Source organism: Camelus ferus, chromosome 3, assembly GCF_009834535.1.
Source record: "Camelus ferus isolate YT-003-E chromosome 3, BCGSAC_Cfer_1.0, whole genome shotgun sequence".
Taxonomy (NCBI): domain Eukaryota; kingdom Metazoa; phylum Chordata; class Mammalia; order Artiodactyla; family Camelidae; genus Camelus; species Camelus ferus.
Window position 1 is genome coordinate 64,863,909 of NC_045698.1, and position 21,532 is coordinate 64,885,440.

Here is a 21,532-nt window from a genome sequence, read left to right on the forward strand (position 1 = left end):
CCACAGGCACATGGCTTGGAAATGGCCTAACCAGGATTTGAATTCAGTCCCACGTTGTAAAAATCTGTCCTTGAAACAGCAGTTTCAGGGCTGGTTCTTGGGTAGGAGCTGGGCAGCTTGGATGAACATTCTTTTGTTGAATAGTACTACTGAAAAAAGAAAGGTGGAAAGAAAGAAAGGAAAAGAGAAAAGAAGGGAGGGAGGGAAGGAGGATGGAAGGAAGGAAAAACATGAGTAGCTACAAAAATGTTTTCTAAATGGTTCAGTAACTGTAAACCAGTGACATGGGTCTGGTGAAGGCCAGCAGAACTGGATAAAAACTGAAAAACTTTGTTTCTGGGTAAATGCTTTGCATACCCCCTTGTGAACTTGTGAATTTATCCGTTCCCCCACCCCCAGCATGTCACACCCACAGTATAGTCTTGTGACCAAGGGAATTCTGCATTCCATGAAGAGTAAGTAAAAAACCTTTTTGTGCATATGTTTGCTTTCGGCCATGGCGTGCTTGCTGCAGTGAACAGAGAGAATCCTAGGATCTGTGAACCGTCTGAAAGAGCTCAGTCTTAAGGATGCCATTTCTACATTTGCTGGTGCTTAGGACTGTGTTGTCTACTAACATATCACAGGTGCTAATCTAATACATCTGGAGGATCTAAAGAGTAAGACTGGGTTTAGGACCTGGTTAAGCTCACCTGCTTATGACTCTCTGTGACCCATTCCCACATCACCCCTTCAAGCTGGAGATGCCCCTCCGGGAGGTTGTTTCCCTGCCAGCTATCCTTTGTTGTTTTCTTCCTCGATCTCAGTGAAGGGAGAAAGATGAAAGTTTGTATGTGTGGGGGTTTTGGTGAGGTTAAGAGCATAGTTTTTTTTTTTTTTAATAGACTTTATGTTTTTAGAGCAGTTTTACCTTCACAGCAAAATTAAGCAAAAGTTAGAGTTCTCCTATACCTCCTGCCTCTACACAAACATATAGCCTCCCCCATTATCACCATCCCTCCCAGAGTGGTATGTTAGTTACAATTGATGAGCCCACACTGACACATCATAATCACCCAAAGTCCATAGTTTCCATTAGAGTTCACTCTTGGTGTTGTGCATTGTACTGGTTTGGATAAATGTGTAACAACATGTATCATACAGAACAGTTTCACTACCCTAAAAATCCTCTGTGCTCTGCCTATTCATCCCTCCTACCCTCAGACTCTGGCAGCCACTGTTATTGTTACCATCTCCATAGTTTTACCTTTTCTGGAATGTCATATTGTTGGAATCATGCAGTAAGTAGTCTTTTTAGATTGTCTTCTTTCACTTAGTAATATGCCTTTAAGGTTCCTCCATGTCTTTTCATGGCTTAACAGCTCATTTCTTTTTAGTATTGAATAATATTCCATTGTCTAGATGTGTCACAGTCTATTTTCAGTACCACCTACTGAAGAACATTTTGGTTGCTTCCAAGTTCCGGCAATTATGTGTAAAGCTGCAATAAACATCTATGTGCAAGTTTTTGTGTGGACATCAGTTTTCAGCTCATTTGAGTAAATACCAAGGAGTGCAATTGTGAGATAATATGGTAAGAGTATGTTTAGTTTTGTAAGAACCCACCAAACTGTCTACCAAAGTGGGTGTAGCATTTTGCATTCCCACCAGCAGTGAACGAGCTCCTGTTGTTCCATATCCTGGCCAGCATTTGGTGCTGTCATAGTTCTGGATTTTGGCCACTTTCATAGGTGTATAGTGGTATCTCATTGTTGTTTTAATTTGCATTTCAATATTTTATCAAATATATCTTTTGTACATACTTTCTCCCAGTTTTTGCTTGTTTTTCTTTCTCTTGTCAGTGACTTTGTGTGGCTGGCTCACACTGACTCTACTGTGTCAGCTCCATTTAGGCCCACAGTCCTACTGCCCTTCTCTCTGCAGGACTGCACTTCAATCTACTCACAAGGAATGTGCCCAAGCCATATAGGTTCCCTATCAGCTTTCACCCTGGCCTTCATCTGATATGAAGCTGAAAGAACGCCTTTTGCTGAACCAGATGGTCATGAGACCCTCTGGGGGAAGAAGAAAACCCTAGTTCCTCTCAGTGCAGATGTGATTTTCCCCCGTAGTCAGATTCTGTGTTTAGCTTTGGCCCCTTTAATTTCCCTGCACCCCTTTCGGCAGTGTGGGGAGCAGCTGGGAATGCCTCTGGGTCATAATCCACTCAGTCCTTCCTATCTGTGTGAAAGTGCCCACAATAAACTTTCATGATTGTGCTTTATGGAGTTGCCTGCTTTGCTTTTTGGTCTCAAAGTTCCTTCTCAGTTCAGAGGATATTATTCAATATCTCTGCCTTCCAACACTTTTCACATAGCAGAATTTTTTTAACTTTAGTGAAGTTCAGCTTATCAACTCTTCTTTTCATGGGACATGCCTTTGGTGCAGTATCTAAAGTCATTACTATACCCAAGGCCATCTAGAACATCTACTATGTTATTTCCTAGGAGGTTTATAGTTTTTCATTTTACATCTCTATCTGTGATCCATTTTGAGTTAAGTTTTTTGAGGGATGTAAGATCTGTGTCTAGATTCATTGTTTTGCCTGTGGATGCCCAGTTGTTCTAGTGCCATTTGTTGAAAAGATTCTCTTTGCTCCATTGCATTGCCTTTGCTCCTTTGTCAAAGATCAGTTGACTCTATGTATGTGGATCTATTTCTGGGCTCTCTGTCCTGTGTCATTGATCTATTTGTCTGTTTTTTTCCAATACCACATTGTCTTGATTACTTTAGCTTTATAGTAAGTCATGAAGTCACATAATGTCAGTCCTCCAACTCTGTTTTTCTGTAGACTATTCTGGGCCTTTTGACTGTCTGTGTACACTTTAGAATCAGTTTGTAAATTCCGGAAATAACTTGCTGAGATTTTGATTAGAATTGCATTGAATCTGTAGATCACGTTGGGAAGAACTGACATCTTGACAATGTTGAATCTTCCTATCCATGAACATGGAATATCTCTCCATTTATTTACTTTTTTGACTTTTTAAAATCAGAGTTTTGTACTTTTCCTCATATAGATCTTGTATATTGTGTTAGGTTTATACCTAAGTATTTGGGGGGGGTGCTAATATAAATGATACTGTGTTTTTAATTTTCAGTTCCTTTTGTTCATTACGGGTATATAGGAAAGCAATTGACTTTCATGTCTTAAACATGTATCCTGTAACCTTGCTATAATTACTTATTATTCAGGAGTTCTTTTGTTGATTCTTTTGAATCAACAATTTCTACATAGATAATCATGTTATCTATGAATAAGGACAGTTTTATTTCTTCCTTCCCAATCTGTACGCCTTTCCCCTCCTTTTCTTGTCTTAATAAATCAGCTCAAGCTTCCAATATAATATTGAAAAGGAAGGAACATTCTGGCCTTGTACCTGATCTTAGTGGGGAAGCTTCAAGTTTCTTGCCATTACATGTGATGTTAGCTGTGGGTTTCTTGTGGATCTTTATAAAGTTGGTGATGTTCTCCTCTATACTTAGTTTACTGAGAGTTTTTATCATGGACAAGTGCTGGATTTTGTCACATGCTTTTTTACATCTATAGATATGATCATGTGATTTCTCTTGTGAAGCCTTTTCACATGATTGGTTGCATTAATGGATTTTCATGTGTTGAACCAGCTTTGCATACCTGGGATAAATCTGCTTGATTGAGGTGTATAATTCTTTTTATTCATTGTTGGATTTGATTTGCTAATATTTTGTCGAGGACTTTTGCATCTGTGTTCATGAGTCATAGAGCACTATAGTTTTCTTGCAGAGTCTTTGATTTTGCTATTAGAGTAATGCTGCATCATAGAATGAGTTAGGAAGTATTACTTTTGCTTCCATCCTCTGAAAGAGATTGTAGAGAATTGATATAATTTCTTCCTTAAATGTTTGATAGATTCATCAGTGAAGGGAGTGGTGGGTATAGCTCAGTGGTAGAGCACATGCTTAGCATGCATGAGGTCCTGGGTTCAATTCCCAATATCTTTATTTAACATAAAATAAAATAAAAAATAAAAAAAATTTTTTAAAAAGAATTTACCAAGGAACCCATCTGGGCCTGGTGCTTTCTGTTTTAGAAGGTTATTAATTATTGATTCTATTTCTTTAGTAGATATAGCCCTATTTGGACTGTCTATTTCTTTTTGTGTGAGTTTCTGCAAATTGTCTTTCAAGGAATTGGTCTGTTTCACCTAGGTTACCAAATTTGCAGGCATAGAGTTGTTTATAGTATTCCTTTATTATTCCATTAACATCCATGGAATCTAGTAATGTACCTTCTTTTATTTCTAATATTTGTAATTTGTGTCCTCTCTTTCTTTCTCTCTCTCTCTTTTTTTTTTTTTTTCTAGGTAGCCTGACTAGAGGCCTATTGATGCTACTGATCTTTTCAAAGAATCAGTTTTTTGTTTGGTTGATTTTTCTTTATTGATTTTGTTTTCAATTTCATTGATTTTTGCTCTAATTATTATTTTTTTTTCTTATGCTTAATTGAGGCTTTTAGTTTTCTAAGGTAGAAACTTATGTGACTGATTTTGGATCCTTCTTTTTTTAATACATACGTTTAATGGTATAAATTTCCCTGTAAAGACTGCTTTTGTTGTATCCCACAAATTTTGATAAGCTGTCTTTTCATTTTCATTTAGGTAAAAAGTGTTTTAAATTTCTCTTGAGATTTCTTCTTGGACACATGTTTTGTTTAGAAGTGTTGTTTAATCCCCATGTATTTTAGGATTTTCCAGATATCTTTCTGTGTTGATTTCTAGTTTAATCCATTGAGGTCAAGAGCAGACATTGTATGATTTCTGTTCTTTTAAATTTGTCACTGTGTTTTTATGTCCCAGAGTATTGTCTATCTCAGTGAATGTTCCATGTGAACTTGAGAAGAATGTGTATTCTGCTGTTGGATATGGTCTATAAGATGCTGATTATTCCAGCTGATTGGTGGTGATGGTGTGTTTGACTACAACCTTACTCATTTTCTGCCTGCTGAATTTACCCATTTCTGATAGAAGAGTGTTGAAGTCTTCAACTTCAATAGTGAATTCATCTGCTGTTCTTTGTAGTTCTGTCCATTTTTGCATCATGTATTTCGATGCTCTGTTGTTGGGCACAGCAAGTTAAGGATTATGACTTCTTAGAGAGTTTATCCCTTTATCTTTATGTAATTCCTTTCTTTATCCTTGATAACGTTCTTTGCTTTGACGTCTGCCCTGCTTAAAATTAGTAGGTAACTTTTTTGGCTTTGAAATCTGCTCTGCTTTCTTTTGATTAGTGTTGACATGTATATTTTTATCCATTCATTTTCTTTTAATCTATATGTGTCTTTAAATGGGGTTCTTGTACACAACATCTAGTTGGGTTCACTGCTTTCAGTCTCTAGCATTTCTTTCTTAGAATTTCCATCTCTCTGCTAACATTGCCCATTTGTTCATTCATGCTGTTTACTTTATCCATTAGAGCCTTTAGTGTGTTCATCTTAGCTGTTTTACATCCCCAGTCTCATAATTCCAACATCCCTGCCTAATGCTTCTCTATCTCTCCAGCTGTGTTTTTTGCCTTTTAATGTACCTTGTAATTTTCCCCTGATAGTCCTACACAATGCACTGGGTGACTGCTGTAAATAGGCTATTAGTACTGTGATGAGAAGACTTGTGGAGGGAGGGAAGCCTATCCCAGTCCTTTGATTAGGCCTCAGTTCTTAGTGAGCCTTTGCTTCTGGACTGAGCCTCACTGAGTCCACCTTAGTCCCCACACCCAGGGGTGGGGGGCCCTGCCTGAGAATAGGATGGCTAGAATGGAGCTGTGAATTTCCCTTTTCTCCTGGGAAGGCCAGAGGGGACTGGAGCTGAGTTTTTTCTTTCCCCCAGGTCAGTTGGCTCTGATAAAACCCCAGCATGTTAGGCTCTGGTTAAACAGTGGTTACCTCTTGAGAACAGACTTTGTTAAGGAGAACAGAATGCTCTGGCCTATTTGAAAATGGTTCCCTTTCCCCTTCCCTGCTGAAAGCACGAGAATTTTTCCTCCATATTCACTGCGAGACCCTCAGTTAGAACTCCAGGTTCTAACTCATGGTAGTGTGGGCCCAGACGACCAGGTGGCCCTGGTATTCAGCTCTGAGAGTTGTGCACTCGGAGCCTCCAGCTGTTAGTTGATGACTACAGCTGTTTCCCTCCCCCAGCGCTAGTTCTCACGGAGCTCTCTGCTCTGGTGAGTTGAGATTCTCCGTATTTGCCTGGCATTGTCTTCAGTTTGGAGGGCAGTAGTTTGCCCTATGACCTCACTTCTCTTACGGATCTAAGAAGAGTTCCTGAGTTTTCTGTTTGTTCAGCTTCCTTTCTGTTAGGATGGAGTGGCAACTTTCCAGGCTTCCCAGGTGTCGCATTGGAGACTGGAAGTCCTCAGTAGCGTGAGTTTTTAAAGTTTATCAGATAAAAAGCTTGGGTTCTCCACATGAGCGCAAGCCCTGCAGGCCAGCATATTGTGTGGCCCAGCATTTCCCAAACACATTTGACCACGGAGCCCCTTTCTTCGTGTAAAATTTAACGTGCGGCAGACCCAGTGTTCTGAAGATCCTACCCTGAGAAACACTGAGCTAAAGGACAGTCTGTGCTGGGGAAGCTATCAAACCATCTCTTGAAGTTGTGGCTCTGAGCCCAGAGGCCCAGGGAGGCCCTTCTTCAGTCAATCAGGTAAACCAGGAAACGCAGGTAGGTCGCCTTTACAAGGAAAGGCCTCGTTAAAGGCAGAGTGCTGCTGAGAATGTGCTCCTGGAAGCCTGCTGTGCTCAAATCCTGGCTCTGCTGAGAGACCCGGAGCAGCTTAACCTACCTCTCTGTGCCTTAGTTTTCCCTTCTTAGAATGGAAATGATGATAACAGTAGTTGGCTTGTAGGGCTGCTGTCAGGATCACGTGAGTGAGAACATGTTCCAAACTTAGTGCTTGGCACCCAGTGAGTGCAGCTGGGTCTCTCTCAGCTTCCATCACCGTACCTGGCAGACTCTCACATTCACCTGTTTCAGCCCATGCAGGTGTTACATAGCCTCTTTAAAATGCCTAGGAAACATCGGGCGTACCTCAGACCTTGACTTTGGTATGAGTTAACCATTCTTTGATACTGCCTTTACACTACAGCTGTTTTTTAGATTCTGATCTGTATCGGTAGGAAGACTGAGAACCACCAGTGTTAGCCCTCTCTTTGGTACAGGGCAGTGTCTGCCGTATTTCCAAATTCGCGGACTCCCCTTCTTTTTCTGTTTTCCATACTAGAAGATGGGGCAGAGCACAGCCTCTCCACGTGTAGTCACTGTGCTTTAGCCATTGACTCACACAGCAATAATAATCAAAAGTTATTATGAATGTTGGGATTTTTTTAAAAAAGTAAATGTTTTGACTACATAATTACATGTACATGCAGTGATCCTTTAAATGAATTAATGTTTTATTCCCTGCTGCTACTGCCATGTAAGAAAACAAACCAAGAAAACTTTTAACTGGGAAAACCTGTTGTTCACCTTTATGCAAATATTAGAAAACATGGATGAAGTGAAAGGTACATGGAGTGGCATCTCGTTATATACACCTGTGGAAAATCAGAATGTCCATGTACATTCCCTGACCCTCTCACTAACCCTCAGACACCCCAGCATTCTGCAGGTCACAGGACCCACTCTCCTCTAGTCAAAGAATAATCAGTGGAGAAAGGGTCCTCATACTGAAGACCATCCTGTTAGTGGAAACATGTCTCCCTCACTCCTCAGATGCTGACACAGGGGGGATTTCCTTCTCCTGCCAGCTCGGGGGCATTTAAGGGAGCACTTTGCATCTATTGATCCATCCATTTGGGCAAGGGGAATCTCTCCAGTTGGGTTAAGGACAGTTCATCAACCCTTGGGCTGCACCTGAATGCAAGAGGGTGGGGTAACTTGGCTTCAGAAGTGCTCTAAGGCCACACTGTACCCTCACTGGTACAGCCTGCCTCAGGCTTCCTGGGTGGGGAGAACCAGGGCTCCCCTTTGGTCAGCCTGTGGTGTGTCTAGGGCCACCCACATTCTTCCCTTTATGAAGTCAGCCTGAGACTTGTCCTTGTCTTCCCCTGCCCTCTCTGGCCCTCTCCAGTCTCCAGGCTTCTGATCAGTGGGCTGACTAAGGGCACTCAGAGGCAGCCTTACACACCCACTCTTGCCACACGTGCGGGAGTGTGTTCTAGATATTGGGAAACAGCTCGCTAGATATTGGGAAACAGCTCGGTGTTGGGGGACAGGTTCTAGCTGAATTCTCTGATTTGGGTTTCCCAGGAGTTGTCTGTCCTCCACTCCTAGAGTGGGCCCTCTGGTCCCTGTAATCTCACCAGAGTTAGAGCCAGGGCAAATTATATTAAAGAGCATCTGTCCTCAGTCCTCAGGATGACTTGGCAGAATAATAAGGAAAGGCAGTGCCAAACCCCCACCTCCCCACCTTAAAAACCACCTGCAATTTTATGTATGAACTATTCCAAGTTTCACAAGGCACACAAGAGAAGAGTGAGGGGCAGTTGCTCCGCCTTCTCCTACAAGCATCCAGAGAGGCTCCAGGTCTGCTAGGTGGGAGGGAGGACCCCAACGACCAGGAAGAGCCACTAGGAATAAAACCCCAGGAGCACTAGGTGTAATCCCAGAGAGGTTATGCAAAGTTTGGCGCTGTCATTGGCTCTCCTATACCTCTTCATCTCTCCTCCTCTCTTTAGCTCTGCACAGCTCGCTAGAAAAGTCACCTGGGACAGGAAATAGAAATCTGTGTGTAAATATAGACCTGTGTTTAAATATCACTTACGCTTAAAGAGACCAGGACAGAATTCTCTTTTACTAATTAGTAAGATTAAATTCTGCCCCTTCAAATGTCCAATGTGTTTAATAAGACAAGATCACTATCAATATAACAAAGCAAATTTTAATTAAAATATCTCAGGAGCCCAATACTTTGAAATACTTCCCAGGACCCACTAAAAATTGTTATGACACAGTGAATTAGCATGGCTTCCTCTTATAAGCACATGTCAAGATAATGGCCTAATAATACTCACTGGGTGTATCAACAGTGTGGTCTAGACCACACAGACAGATTTACCCATCTTTGACAACCTTGAATTGGGAAGAATGGCTGTCAGGCGTCCCACTCCAGGGGCCAGGCTGGAAGGGGCAGACTGAAGACAGTTATTGAAATGAGACACGTGCAGGAGATTGAATCACTTACTTCTTAGAGTGAACAGAAAAAATAGAGCTCTGGCTGTGAATTTATTTGCCTAGTTATTTCTGTTGCTTCCCTCTGCCAACCCCTTGTGCCAACTTCTTGATGTTCTTTGGACGATAGTGCTTTCTATCCATGCATACCACACAGAATTACTCAGCAAGAAGCCACTAGAAGATAGAGGACATGAGAGCCTGCACACTGACCAGGGGGCTGCCAGATCCCTTTACCCTACTCCGCAGCCAGAACCTGGCGGCAAGGCCTGACTCCCAGCTGTAAAACTGGAGAAACCAAACAGCTCCAAAGAAAAACATCCAGGAGCTAACAGTTGGGTGATCTGCATCTAATCATTCATTCACTCATTCACTCACTCATTCATTCAAACACCTAACATTGATCAAGTGCCTACTATGTGCAGTCTCTTTTTTTTTTTTTTTTCAAACAATCTTCTTGATGCTGCAGATACAGCAGTAAATAAATAGACACAAATCCTGGTCTCAGGGGACTTACATTTTAGTGGTGAAGACAGACAGTAAATAAAATAAATAAGCAAATTATACAACATATTAGGTGATAAATGCTATAGAGAAAAATAAAGGACTAGGGATAAGATTGCCAAGTGAAATGTTAAATAGTATGATGTGGGAAGACTTCCTGAGAAGGTGTTTCCTCGCCTTCTTTCTTCTGGTGTAGACTTCCCTGAGTTTTAGCTGGGCAGGGGGTTCCCAGCAGGGACACCATTGCCTAACCTTACCTGCAGCTTAGTGGGGCCAAAGATTAAGGTGTGGCCCATGGGGTGTGAACGTTAGTGGTGCATACAACCTCTGGGTTGATGGTGACGTCACAGAGCAGAGCCACCTGCCTGCCCCAGAACTGTTAGAAAAAAGCTTCTGTCATAGCATTACGTCTCTGTGACAGCAGTTTAGCTGTAACAAAAATATATATGGGGTATGGGAAACAGGAGATCCAACCCAGGATGGAGGGAAGCGAAATCCCTAGGGTGATAGTAACGGGAGATCCCAGGAAGAGAGCTGGGCTTGAGCTCAGATGGCCACGAGTCCAGACTGGAGCAGTGAAATTTCACATGTTGAGAGCAATCTTGTGCCTTTTTTTTTTTTTTTTTTTAACTTGGGGACAGAATGCTTAAATGAGCCTGAAGCAGGCCCTTTTCTGTACTTACCCTGCCTTGTATTGACGGTACTTCTGTTCTCCATGCCGCACCCTTGGCTGGTTGAGGGTGCCACACTCCCGCAGATGAGGTGTGCTTTCACCTGCTCCTGAAAGCTGGAGGTGGGCCATGGAAGCAGCAGGTGTGGAGCAGCCAACTTCCACCACTGTTTCTAGGGGGGATGCCCTGTACCTGTTCATTCAACAGCCTCCCCAATCCTGGGGTTCCCAGTGTTTCCAAGGACTCACTCAGGACCACCTCTCTGGTAAACTACCAAGGAAACAGGAGCCAGTCTGTGACTCAGAGCCTCTGCTCAGCTGGCCTCCCGGAGCCATTCATCTGATTGTGATAATGTTTGCCCTTTCATTACACAACTAGATTGCCCATCTGATAATGTTTGCCCTTTCGTTACACAACTAGATTGTTGTTTGCCATTGCTTTTCAAAACTAAAATGTCTTGCTTGGAGATATTGTAGGGAGTAAAACTATAAAGCATCAAAATGATTACAACAAAAACAAACAGGTGATTACCTCTGTACAGGGAGGAAGGGGATATGTTTGGAAGGGGCGCATGAACCTCCAAGGTATCTTAGAAGCAAGATGTTATATAAATGCTTTATTTCTTTACCTAGGAGGCAGATACTTGGGTGTTAAATCGAAGTATGCATTCTACACACTCTCATATATATCTTAATACATTTTACAATATTTCTAAATAAGTTTAAACACCTGTGAAATTGATACATGTGTGACCAGGACTGGAGTTTGGTAGGAGTGAAGTAGGAAAGAGTTTTAGCGTTGTTTGACATTTTAAACCACATGTATTGCTTTGATAAAATAGATCCTCTGTGCTAGAAACTGGGCATACAAAGATTTTTAAATCGAGGCTCTTGCCTTTAAGTATTTCTGAATCTGTCAAGAGACCAGCACAGATGATTAACTACAACACAACCTGGTGAGAGTTGTGGTGTAGCTATATGCAGCGTACATTAGGATTACAGAAGAGGGAAAAATGGTTTTTAATCAAAAGGCAGTGAGAGGAGAGGGTAGGCAAGGGGGAGACCATCTGTAAATCAGGTGTTGAGAGCAGAGTTTGGAAGAGGAACAAAGAAATGGGATCTCAGGAGCAAGAAATACAACAAGCAAGGACACAGAAATGTGAGAAAAAGAGCAGGCAAGTGGTCTGGAGGGGATCAGGGGCCATCAGGTTGCACATTGCACAGGCTCCAGGGGTGGCATTCAGTGTTGTGCAGTGTGTAACCTGCTTGATCACCCACAGTTGAAGGGAGACATTAGGGTCCATAAAGAAAGGGAGAGGAAGCCAAAAGTACAAGAGTATTAGGTGAAATGGAAAAATGGAATGTGAAATGAAAGACTATTACTGAATCCTAAAGGTTATTCGATGGGCTAGTGTTGAAATATTCAAATTATTTGTCATTTCAATATGAAATTTAAAAAATTACACCAGCCATTTGTACTCAATGAAAGACAATAGCATGTGCCTTTATTTATAATCGCAGGGGACAGACATGAAAAAAAGCTTTAAATTGGTATATTTTGCATTAATACCATCCCTTAAGGTCTGGAGAACATAGAAAAGAATTGGACAAAAATGACTGTGTGATCCATGGGTACCTCTATTAGAAAAGAAATTAACCATTCACAGTAGAGACTACAGAAGGAAATTAATCTTGCAATTCTAGGACAGACTTCATAATAAGAGATTTTTAAATTTTAGTAGAATGGGGTGGGGGTGGGAAAGGAGAGAAAGAAAATCATTTAGAACAGTGTTTCCCAAATTTAGCTACTTTAACATACACAGTCTTTGGGATGGGGGCTATAAATTTTCCATGATAATGTTTAAAATTTTGTTTTACTTTTGTTCATAATGTAAGCAAATTAATACGCACTTGTTCGGGATGCCCTGGACAACCGTCTTACATAACAGAGCGTTGCCACTTGATCACAGCATCTCCACTTGTACCTCTGATCCTTGTAGCACCAAGTGAGGACCAACATGCTTCACTTTTCATGTGATGTCTCTCAAATTGGGTGCTCAGACCCTTCATGAAGTGTTGAATATTTCCTATGACATCTGTTGAGTGGTCAAGGTTAAAAACACTAGTTCACGGCAGTGACTCTCAGGGTAAGATGGGGTGGGTGGAGATGGTGACTGGGGAGACACACGAAGTTCAAGAGAGCACATTCACAATACCTATTGATTTCATAATACAAACTCTATAAAGTCAAACTCAACAAAATCATTTTCGGGCAGGGACAGAAAACCAACTATAGATTCATCCTAGGTACGGAGTCTGGGATAAACTTGGTTGAGAAACACTGGTGAAGAGGTAGAGTCCCAGCACATGGAGAATAGTTAGAAAGAAACATGCACCAAAGAGAAGGAGCATCTTTTGGGTCAGCCAGTAAATCCTAAACCAAAGCTTACAGTCTTTTGGAACCCAAAGGGCCAGTGCACAAGAATCGCAAGACATCCATCAAACTTCTCAGACCTGTGGTTTGGGGCAAGCTGGTCTGCTTTAAATACCGAGTCAAAAGAAGAATAGGCTGTTTTTGCCCCACCAAACCCCACTCCCTTTTTTTGGTTAACATGTTTCAGAATTTTAAGTAAATAGCTGCTGTAGCTGGGTAAAAGTAGCCCCGGATCCGTACACCAGCCAAGTGCTGTCATTATCTGCAATGCTGTCCAGCTCTCAAGGGCATATCAGCCTGGGGTCTGCTCTGCTAGGGAAAAAAAAAAAATAGAATTGAATTTCCTTGGAAAAATCAATACTCGTTATTTCCCTTTCATCGCCTGAACACTTACTCTTGCTTTTTAAACACAATCGGTTACAGATGGCCTGGAGATGCAGTTGCCAGTAAAATACTGAGAGCATATAATTATGAAGGACGATGCAAATAAAGAGACCCAGTGAATATGGGGTACTCTCATGCCCACCCCAACATAGAAGAAGTTGGGGAAATGGTATTTCCTACCTTCCCAGGAAAGTCATTAGTTTTCTTCCATTAATCTAAGCCTAAATTGCTAAAAAGTGTTCCAGAGTAGGAAACATTTAGTACCACAGTTAACTGGGTTTTGAGTGCTTTAGTGCATGGGGTGAGGCCAGAAAGCTAACCCAAACATTGTGTTCACTTAGTGTAATGATGATGCAGAATTGTGTTGAAAGTTTGATAATACTGACTTTTATTTCGAGGGATTCAGCTGCATTTTTCAGATCTTGTTTTTCACTTCTGTTGCTGTTCTGAGTAATCTTCACAAGTTATATGTACTCATTGCTCAAGGGTAGTTATTAATTAATGGGCAATAAATACTGCTCAAAGAACATTTTAATTTAAGCACCATAAATTTCTCCTTTGGCTAAAGAAACAAACACTGAGTCTTTCCACAAATGAGTCAGTGGCATGGTCTGGTTCGAAACTAGCTGAGCTAACAAGAGCTGAGGGGAGGGGAGCCCATCAGACCCCCCAAAATATCTTTGTTCCTTTCTGAAGAGTTCATCACCCTGTGGTTTTTCCATTCATCCAAAGATCTCCTTTAGGTTACAATTTTAGAAAACTTTGCTCTCTTGTTTTGGAAGCCAATTAGATTGAACTGATTTGCAGCATGAACCCAGGTAAAGCAAAAATTAACTTGACTTCACATTGCACTTAGGAGAATCCAAGTTGCTTACCATGGCCTGTGTGTTCCAGCGTCAGGAACACTTGTTTCCACTTTCCCTTCTTACTGCCCTTCATTCAGTCTGCTCTTGCTTGCTTTCTGTTCCTTGAATATTCCACACTTGTCTCCTCAGGGCCTTTGTGCTTGCTATTTCTTCTGCCTGAAAAACTCTTTTCCCTCATCTTTACATGGCTGTCTCTTTCTGTTCAACCAGCCAGCCCCGAGAAAGGCCTTCCCTGACCATCTTAGCCAAGTTTTTTCCCTACCCCCTGTCATGTTCTACCACATTCATTTGTTTCGGGAATTACTTACTTTCTTGTTTTTGATCTGTCTACTTTTCTAGAATATAAATTCCATGTTGTCTTTCTGTTCATTTCTGTGTTCCCAGTGCCTAGTACAGTGTCTGGCACATAGTAAGGGCTAAATAAATATTTGTTAAATGAAGGTTGGGTGAAACGATTTCCTCCCATTGACACAATCAGTATTTTTAAAATGGGAAACTCAGACATGACATCAGTTTCTCAGATCATCCCAGATCATTTTTGCCCTAGCCAGAGTGCCTCTGTAAATTACAATAAAACACAGCAGTAGAATTCCACCATCTCCTGGTGTTCCTGGCCCAGCGTTGCGACACCAGTCACTCACAATTATTGTAGAGCTCCAATGTGCTTTAGACGCATCAGCAGTTCCCCTCTCTCATGCATATTCATTAGATCATTGCATCCACCTATGCACTCTTTACCGATAAAGACCCGAGGTACCTAAAAAAGCAAACAAGCCAAGACATTTAAGGAACTTCATTATTAGATAAGAATGATACTTTGTCCTTCCTCTAAATATTTCCCGTGATCCAAAACCTTTCAAATCACTTTACAAACTCTTCATGTACAGTCTTTCAGGTCAGAACTTTATTACCAGCATAAAATTATTCAAGAATGTTTTTAAGCCAAGATGCTTTTCAAGTTGAGTGTGCTGTGTATGAGATTGTCTCACTTGTCAGAGATTTAGAAAGTTTACTCTCCAGAAGCTCATTCCAGGGAAAGAGTTTTGGTTGGCTGCAGCTGGACCTCCCTGATTGAATTCTGGTTTCTCTGCAGCTGGGACCACACCTGAGCCTGTACACTGAGCCATGGTAACCAGGAAGGAGTTTGTTTCTAAATACAGCTGGGAAGTTATCTGCAGCAGTTCTCTGTCCCTGATTTTTAGACTCATGGTTTATTAGAGTCCTCTCTCTCTTTTGTGAGCTCTGTCCTCAGCTGGGGAAGGGGTGGTGGTATCTGAATCTCCTCCTTAAATATCTCGCCCATCCTAAGATACGTAAATGCTGCAGCTCTGGGAGCAAGGACACATGTCTGCTTTGGTTTCACACCTGGAATGGGTGGGTCACCCAGGTGGACACAGTCACTCTACCTGCTGAGTGTGTTTATCTCGAGTCACACTGGGGCTTGCCCCCTGCTTCTAGGTAGGGCACATGCCAGGATTCCACAGTGATAGGGGAGAGTCCTATCACTGTGGCTCAGACAAATTCCAGGCCAAGGGTGCTACAGAAAAGCTGACTACAGTGAAGAAACAAGCACAGTACAGGTCCCCCGAGTGGTCAGGAGCAAGCAGGAACACTAGGAACGTACCAGAAGGGGCAGGAGAGGTGAAAGATGGCAGTAAGTCATTTTTAGAGCTTTTGATTTTCCCCAGAATGCATAGTAATTCAGATGAATTGTTTTAATTGTGGTATAGTTGATATACAAGTTTCAGGTGTATAACACAGTGATTCACAATTTTTAAAGGTTATATTCCATTTATAGTTATTATACAGTTATTGACTATATTCTCTGTGTCGTCCAAGATACCTTTGTAGCTTATTTTATTCGTAGTAGTTTGTATCTCTTAATCCCTGACCCCTGCCTCCCCCACTTCCTTCTCCCTGTGGTAACCACTAGTTTGTTCTCTGTATCTGTGAGTCTGTTTCTTTTGTATTATATTCACTAGTTTTATTTTTTAGATTCCACATCTAAGTGATAAGCAGCATTTGTCTTTCTTTGTCTCACTTATTTCACTGAGCATAATACCCTGAGTCCATCCATATTGTTGCAAATGGCAACATTTCATTCTTTTTTATGGCCAAGTAGTGTTCCATTGTATATATGTACATCTTTAGCCATTCGTCTGTTAAGACATTTAGATTGCTTCCGTATCTTGACAATTATAAATAACGCTGCTATGAACACTGGTGTGCGTGTTCAGATGAATTTTTTAAAAAGTGAGAACTGAGGAAAAGGGCTGAATTATTTCAGATAAGTCCTTACTGTATTTTTATTAAGAAGGGGGACTGGGTGGAAGTAGGCTTTCACAATTAAGGACAAAAATAAAAAGAATCCTGCACCATGTTTCTACGGCTATTTCCTGTGTCCTGAGAGTGGGGCAGAACACACAGGACTGCATTCCAGCAAGAAAGCCTGGTCGTGTCCTCCTCAGTCTCCGAAGATGCTGCCCGTCTCCCCTGCTCCCCACCGCACTGCACGCCTGGGTGGGGGCTTTGCAAATGGAAGCACCCTAAAGGCAACACTCTTTTATCAGCTGAAAGAATAGCCCAGAAAGATGAGGTCAGAAACCCAAGCTTTCCCCTGGATCCTGGTAGAGCCAATAAAGCACTTCCCCAAAGTGCTGGGGGACTCCTGGCTTCTGGTGTCCCCAGAAGCACTTGGCTGTGGTCACCAGTAACAGTAAATAGAACAGAATCCTCCTGTAATTCAACTGTCATTACACTGCAGGGCCCTTTCTGTCGAAGGCATTGCCTAAAGGAATAAAAATCATCTGAGCTTGAAATAAGGAAGAGATATGTTCATTCTTGCACTTCTATATTTTCAAAAAGAATTGAGCAGCTGTCACCCCTCCTACCACTTGCCACATCTGCACTTCTGACGGGGTGCTGGCCATGGGGGTTTGAGTTAAGTCAGGTGGAGAGAAGGCCCTGAGGAATAAGGAGTCCCCTCCTTAGACAGCAGCTCTCACTCTGGAATGTGCATCAGCACCGCGGAGGGCTTGTTAAAGCATAGATTTCTGCTCCTGCCACGCCCAAGTTTCTGATTTAGGAGACCTGGATTGCAGCCTATGAATTTGCATTTCTGACAAGTTCCCAGGTGATACTGACTCGGTTGCTCCAGGGATCACTTCTGCAAACTGCTGCTTGGCACTATGGCAGTTCATTCCTCCCAGGATAACAAGGCTTTGGAAACCCATAGCTCCGTAGCAGCCTCCAGCCGCACAAGACAGGCCCTGAAACACAATGAGGCAGTCTCCGGGCAGAGTTTTGTGCACACCGTCTGGCACAGAAGCTGGCTTGCCTGAGAGCTGAAAGGCCCCGCTGCCCTTACACCCACCCTCTAGGCTAGACAACAGCAAAACCTCCTCAGACCACACTGATTCCCGGCTCCCCCAGAGGGCATGAACAGCAGGCTAAACAGGACAGTGTGGGGGCTGTGGTGACAAAACAGGAAGTGGCTGACACAGCTGAGGAAGGAAGAGGAGACGTGTCCTCTGTGCCCTCGCCTCCTGGCAGCCGTCTCCCTCTTTGGAGGAACCGGAGTCCATTACTGTCCAGAAGCAGAGAACCACCACCAGCAAAGCAAGCATGGGAACACTGGGGCCCTGACTCCCCTGGGGGTTTCCTCCAGCCCCAGCTGGGGGCATCTTCTGTGCTCTAGGGTTATTCAGCAGCTGCTACCAGCTGCTGCCCAACACTCTTCAGCATCCCCTCGGCTATTCCCTGGTGCAAGCCACCATCATTTCTCATCAGAATTACTGCTCTAGGCTCCAGATGTCTCCCAGCTTCTGTGCCAGACTGTGCACAAAACTCTGCCCTGGAGATTGCCTGATTGCGTCTTGAACCCTCACCCTGGCCTTCCTACAGTCTCCTTTCCCCACGGTCTCCAAAACTAAGTCAGATAGAGTTACTCTGCTCAGAACCCTTTTTTTTGGCATCTTATCTCCCAGCACAAGCACAGTCCTTAAGATACTTTGGAAGACCTTGCCAACTTATAACCCACGATCTCTCGGATCTCATCTACTAACTCATAATGCTCCACCCACATAGGCCTCCTGACCAGGCATGCTTCTGCCACAGGACCTTTGCACTTGCTGTTCCTATGCCTGGAGTGCCCTACCCCTAAATTTCTGCATGCCTTGCTCCCTCACTTCCTTTAGAGATCTACTTAAGTCAGTGAGGCCCTGATGGCTCCAGTTAACACTGAACCTTGTTGCCTACAGCCTATTTCCCTTTCCCACTTGGTTTTTCTTCATAGCACATATCACTTACCACCTTCCAACATACTATTTATTAGATTTACTAGAATGTAAGTTCCACAAAGGCAGGCATTTCTGTTTGTCCTGTTCATGGCAGTATTTCCAGTGTTCAGAAAAGTGCCTAGTATAGTAGGTGCTTAAAAATATTTGTTGTATCCAGCAAAATTACCCTTCAAAATTGAAGGAGAAATAAAGACTTTGTTACACAAACAAAAATTAAGGGAATTTGTTGCCCAAAGATCTGCCTTGTTAGGAGTATTCAGAAATGTTCTTCAGAGAGAAGGGAAATAAGAGAGGTCAGGAACTTGGATTTACATAAAGAGCGTTAGGGAAGGAATAAGTGAAGGCGCTGATCTAGGAGCTGTGGCTGTAGCAACACCTAAGCAAGTTTCTCCAAGTACATGGCCTGAATGAAGGCCTATCTTCCTGCACTCAGTCAAGTCCCACTGGGCTCCTGCTTCGTGCACAGCACCACAGGGCATCACGAGATAAGCAAGACAGCAACAGCTCTCAAGCTTTCAGTCTCTTCAAATAGAAACCCTTCACTGGTAGGGATCACGGAGTATACAGCTTTGAAGGAGTTGTTCCTCCCCTTGGAGGGGTGCATTCAGGACTCAAGAACCTGTTAAAAATATTTTTAAAAATTCAGAACCAAACTTAAAAGATCACTAGAAGAAAAAGTGTTGCTTTACAAAGAAATGAAAACAAAAAGCAAACACTTGAATGAATGCATGAAGAGGTTTGCTTTTCTGGCTGGAGAATGGATGCTTCCAAGCTGAAACAGGTAGCTCCCAAAACTTGTAAATTGGAATTACCTGTGGATCTTTTTTTTTTTTTGATGGGGAATAAACTCTATTTTCACTTCCAGATTTATTGAGGTATAACTTACAAATCTGTGGATATGTAAGGTGTACAATGTCACACTTTGATATATATATATATGTATTATGAAATGATTACTGCATTCAAGTTAATAACACACAATGTGAGAACACTTAAGAGCTAATCTCGCAGCAAATTTCAAGCCTACGGTACAGTATTACTGACTGTAGTCACCATGCTGGACACTACATCTCCAGAACTTACTCAAGACTCAATGGTTGTATCCATGACCTAGGGATCTTTAGAACTGCTGATGCCCAGCTGCCACCTCCCATATTGTGATTTAATTGGCTTGGGGTGTGACTTGGGCATTGGGATAGCTTTTAAAGTTGCTCAGGTGATTCTAATGTGCAACATTTGGGAAGCACTGGCTGAGAGGGATCGATCACTGTGGGGACTGTGGAAGTACTGGCACAGCCCTTCTGTCAGGACCTGAGCAGCCTGTGCAGCTGGTGGTCCAGCCAAGCAAGAGGCTCTCTCACCACTGTCATCCACTCCCAGACTTTCCAGAGATGAGGGGCCTCAGCTCATAGCTGGGGCCCTGGAAGCAACAGGGTAGCATGTTTCTCCTCCCTCTGCACCAGAATGCCGATTTCTGACTTCAGATTTAGGGACAAACAACCTCCTATGCTTGACACCTAGAACCCAGAGAAAACCCTGTAAGTCAAACTAAACTTGAACTAGAATATGTGCTTCTGTGAGCACTGTGTCCTTAGGATGTGCATCCTGAAAGGTGCTTGGGTGAGCTGGTGGGACATCACTCACCATCCCCAGCACCTGAACTGATACTGGTGATCTGGTTGGCTGGCCATCCCACCAGGAGCCGCAGGTGCTGAGGAAGAGGAAGCATTTTCAGATAGAGGAGAGCCATTCTTAGGGTCCCACTGTCTATTCAGAGCAAAAGGGACACAGAGGTTGCCTATTCCAGTCTGGTCTTGCAGCCAGGAGGTCCCTGAAAGTCACAGAGGTGGTGACTTGCCAGGAAGTCACCAGCAAGCCATTGTGAGAGCCGGCCGGAACTCTGGCCGCTGTACTCCCTATAGGACAGGCCTGGAAGTACCTTGTTCATTTAGAACAAGGAGCAATAATGAGCTGTTATTTTCCAGTGGGAGGAGTTAGATACGATATGGGAGAATGAGCTGATTAGGTTAAGATTAAAGAGCCTAGAGAAGAGATTGAAGGACAGCAAATCCCACTTGGCCACGTGAACACAGAGGAAAGAGTGCAGGCGATTCTTGTTCAACAACAGAAATGTACCGATCACACGTGGCCCCTCCACCCCTCCTTCCACCCCAGCCCTGCAAACTCAAACTGTCATTTCTCAGCAGTGCTTAAAACAAAGACTCCAGATAGCTGCTCGGTGACTCCCGGACAGCTGCTGGGCCCCTGACCCTGACGCCCAGCACAATCAGCTGTGCTCCCTGCTCTGATCTGAGAGCCACGTTGGCAGCAGTCCAGCCGCCCATTCAAGGAAGCAGTGTCTTCTCTCCGGCGCCCTCCCCCACCCCGAGCAGCCCTCCCGTCGTCTTGAGTGACGGAGCCCTAGCGGTGTCCTAGAGAAAGGCACAGGCGTACCCAGTTCACAGCCCCAACAAGAGGAATCTGGGACCCTTTTCTGAAACCTTTGAGAACGAAACCCCACACTCACCGTTCTGGCTCCTGTAAGCTGTTGCAAATAGTCTTGAATCTCGTTGGTGTCACCGGTGGCTGTGATATCGACAAATTCCAAAAGCCCTTGTTTGAAAGGCAATTGGCTGAGGAGCTCCTGGGTCCTTCTGCAGTAGGGGCAGGTGGGCTTGATGAACACGACCACCTTCCCAGGCTGGATCTTGCTGTTCACAAACGCTTGAGCCATGCTGACAGGCTGCTGCCTCCCGGGGAGGAAACCTCAATTGCAGGTGTTGATCGGGTGTAAAACGGAGGCCCAGCCGGCTGGCTCTCATTTAAAGGAACCTCCCTGGAGGAGGAGTTTGCCTGGCAGCATGCATGAGTTTTAAAGGGCCAGCCCTGAAGTCATTCCAGTCTGGAGTGATTCACCAGCTAGAGCTTCGTAGGAACGCCTATTTGTGTGTCATCATCAGTAGCTATGCCCCGGGTATCCTTGTCCTCAGTGCTTGCAGGAGCGCCTGTCCTTGGGAAGAAAGCAGAGTCACATCACTTTCTGGGGAAGCCTCCCCCAGGGAGGGGCCAAGCAGGCAGTGACCTACGAGAGTCAAATCTTTGTTGAAATCTTTGCCGTCTCAGAG

At 43.4% G+C, this 21,532-nt stretch overlaps 1 protein-coding gene across 2 annotated transcripts; it reads right to left on the minus strand.

Annotated features, from left to right (window-relative positions):
• Nucleotides 1-11,901: 11,901 nt before the first annotated feature.
• GLRX (glutaredoxin) lies at nucleotides 11,902-21,250 on the minus strand. 2 transcript variants are annotated; one of them, XM_006194503.3, is made up of 3 exons: nucleotides 20,935-21,250; nucleotides 14,751-14,866; nucleotides 11,902-13,168 (listed from the first exon to the last, which is right to left on the minus strand). In XM_006194503.3, exons 1-2 carry the CDS (start codon nucleotides 21,139-21,141, stop codon nucleotides 14,753-14,755), a joined length of 321 nt encoding a protein of 106 aa, XP_006194565.1. In that variant the 5' UTR covers nucleotides 21,142-21,250; the 3' UTR covers nucleotides 11,902-13,168; nucleotides 14,751-14,752. The 2 variants fall into 2 exon arrangements, with proteins under 2 accessions (XP_006194565.1, XP_014422991.1); XM_014567505.2 differs by having other exon boundaries at nucleotides 11,902-13,171.
• Nucleotides 21,251-21,532: the final 282 nt, after the last annotated feature.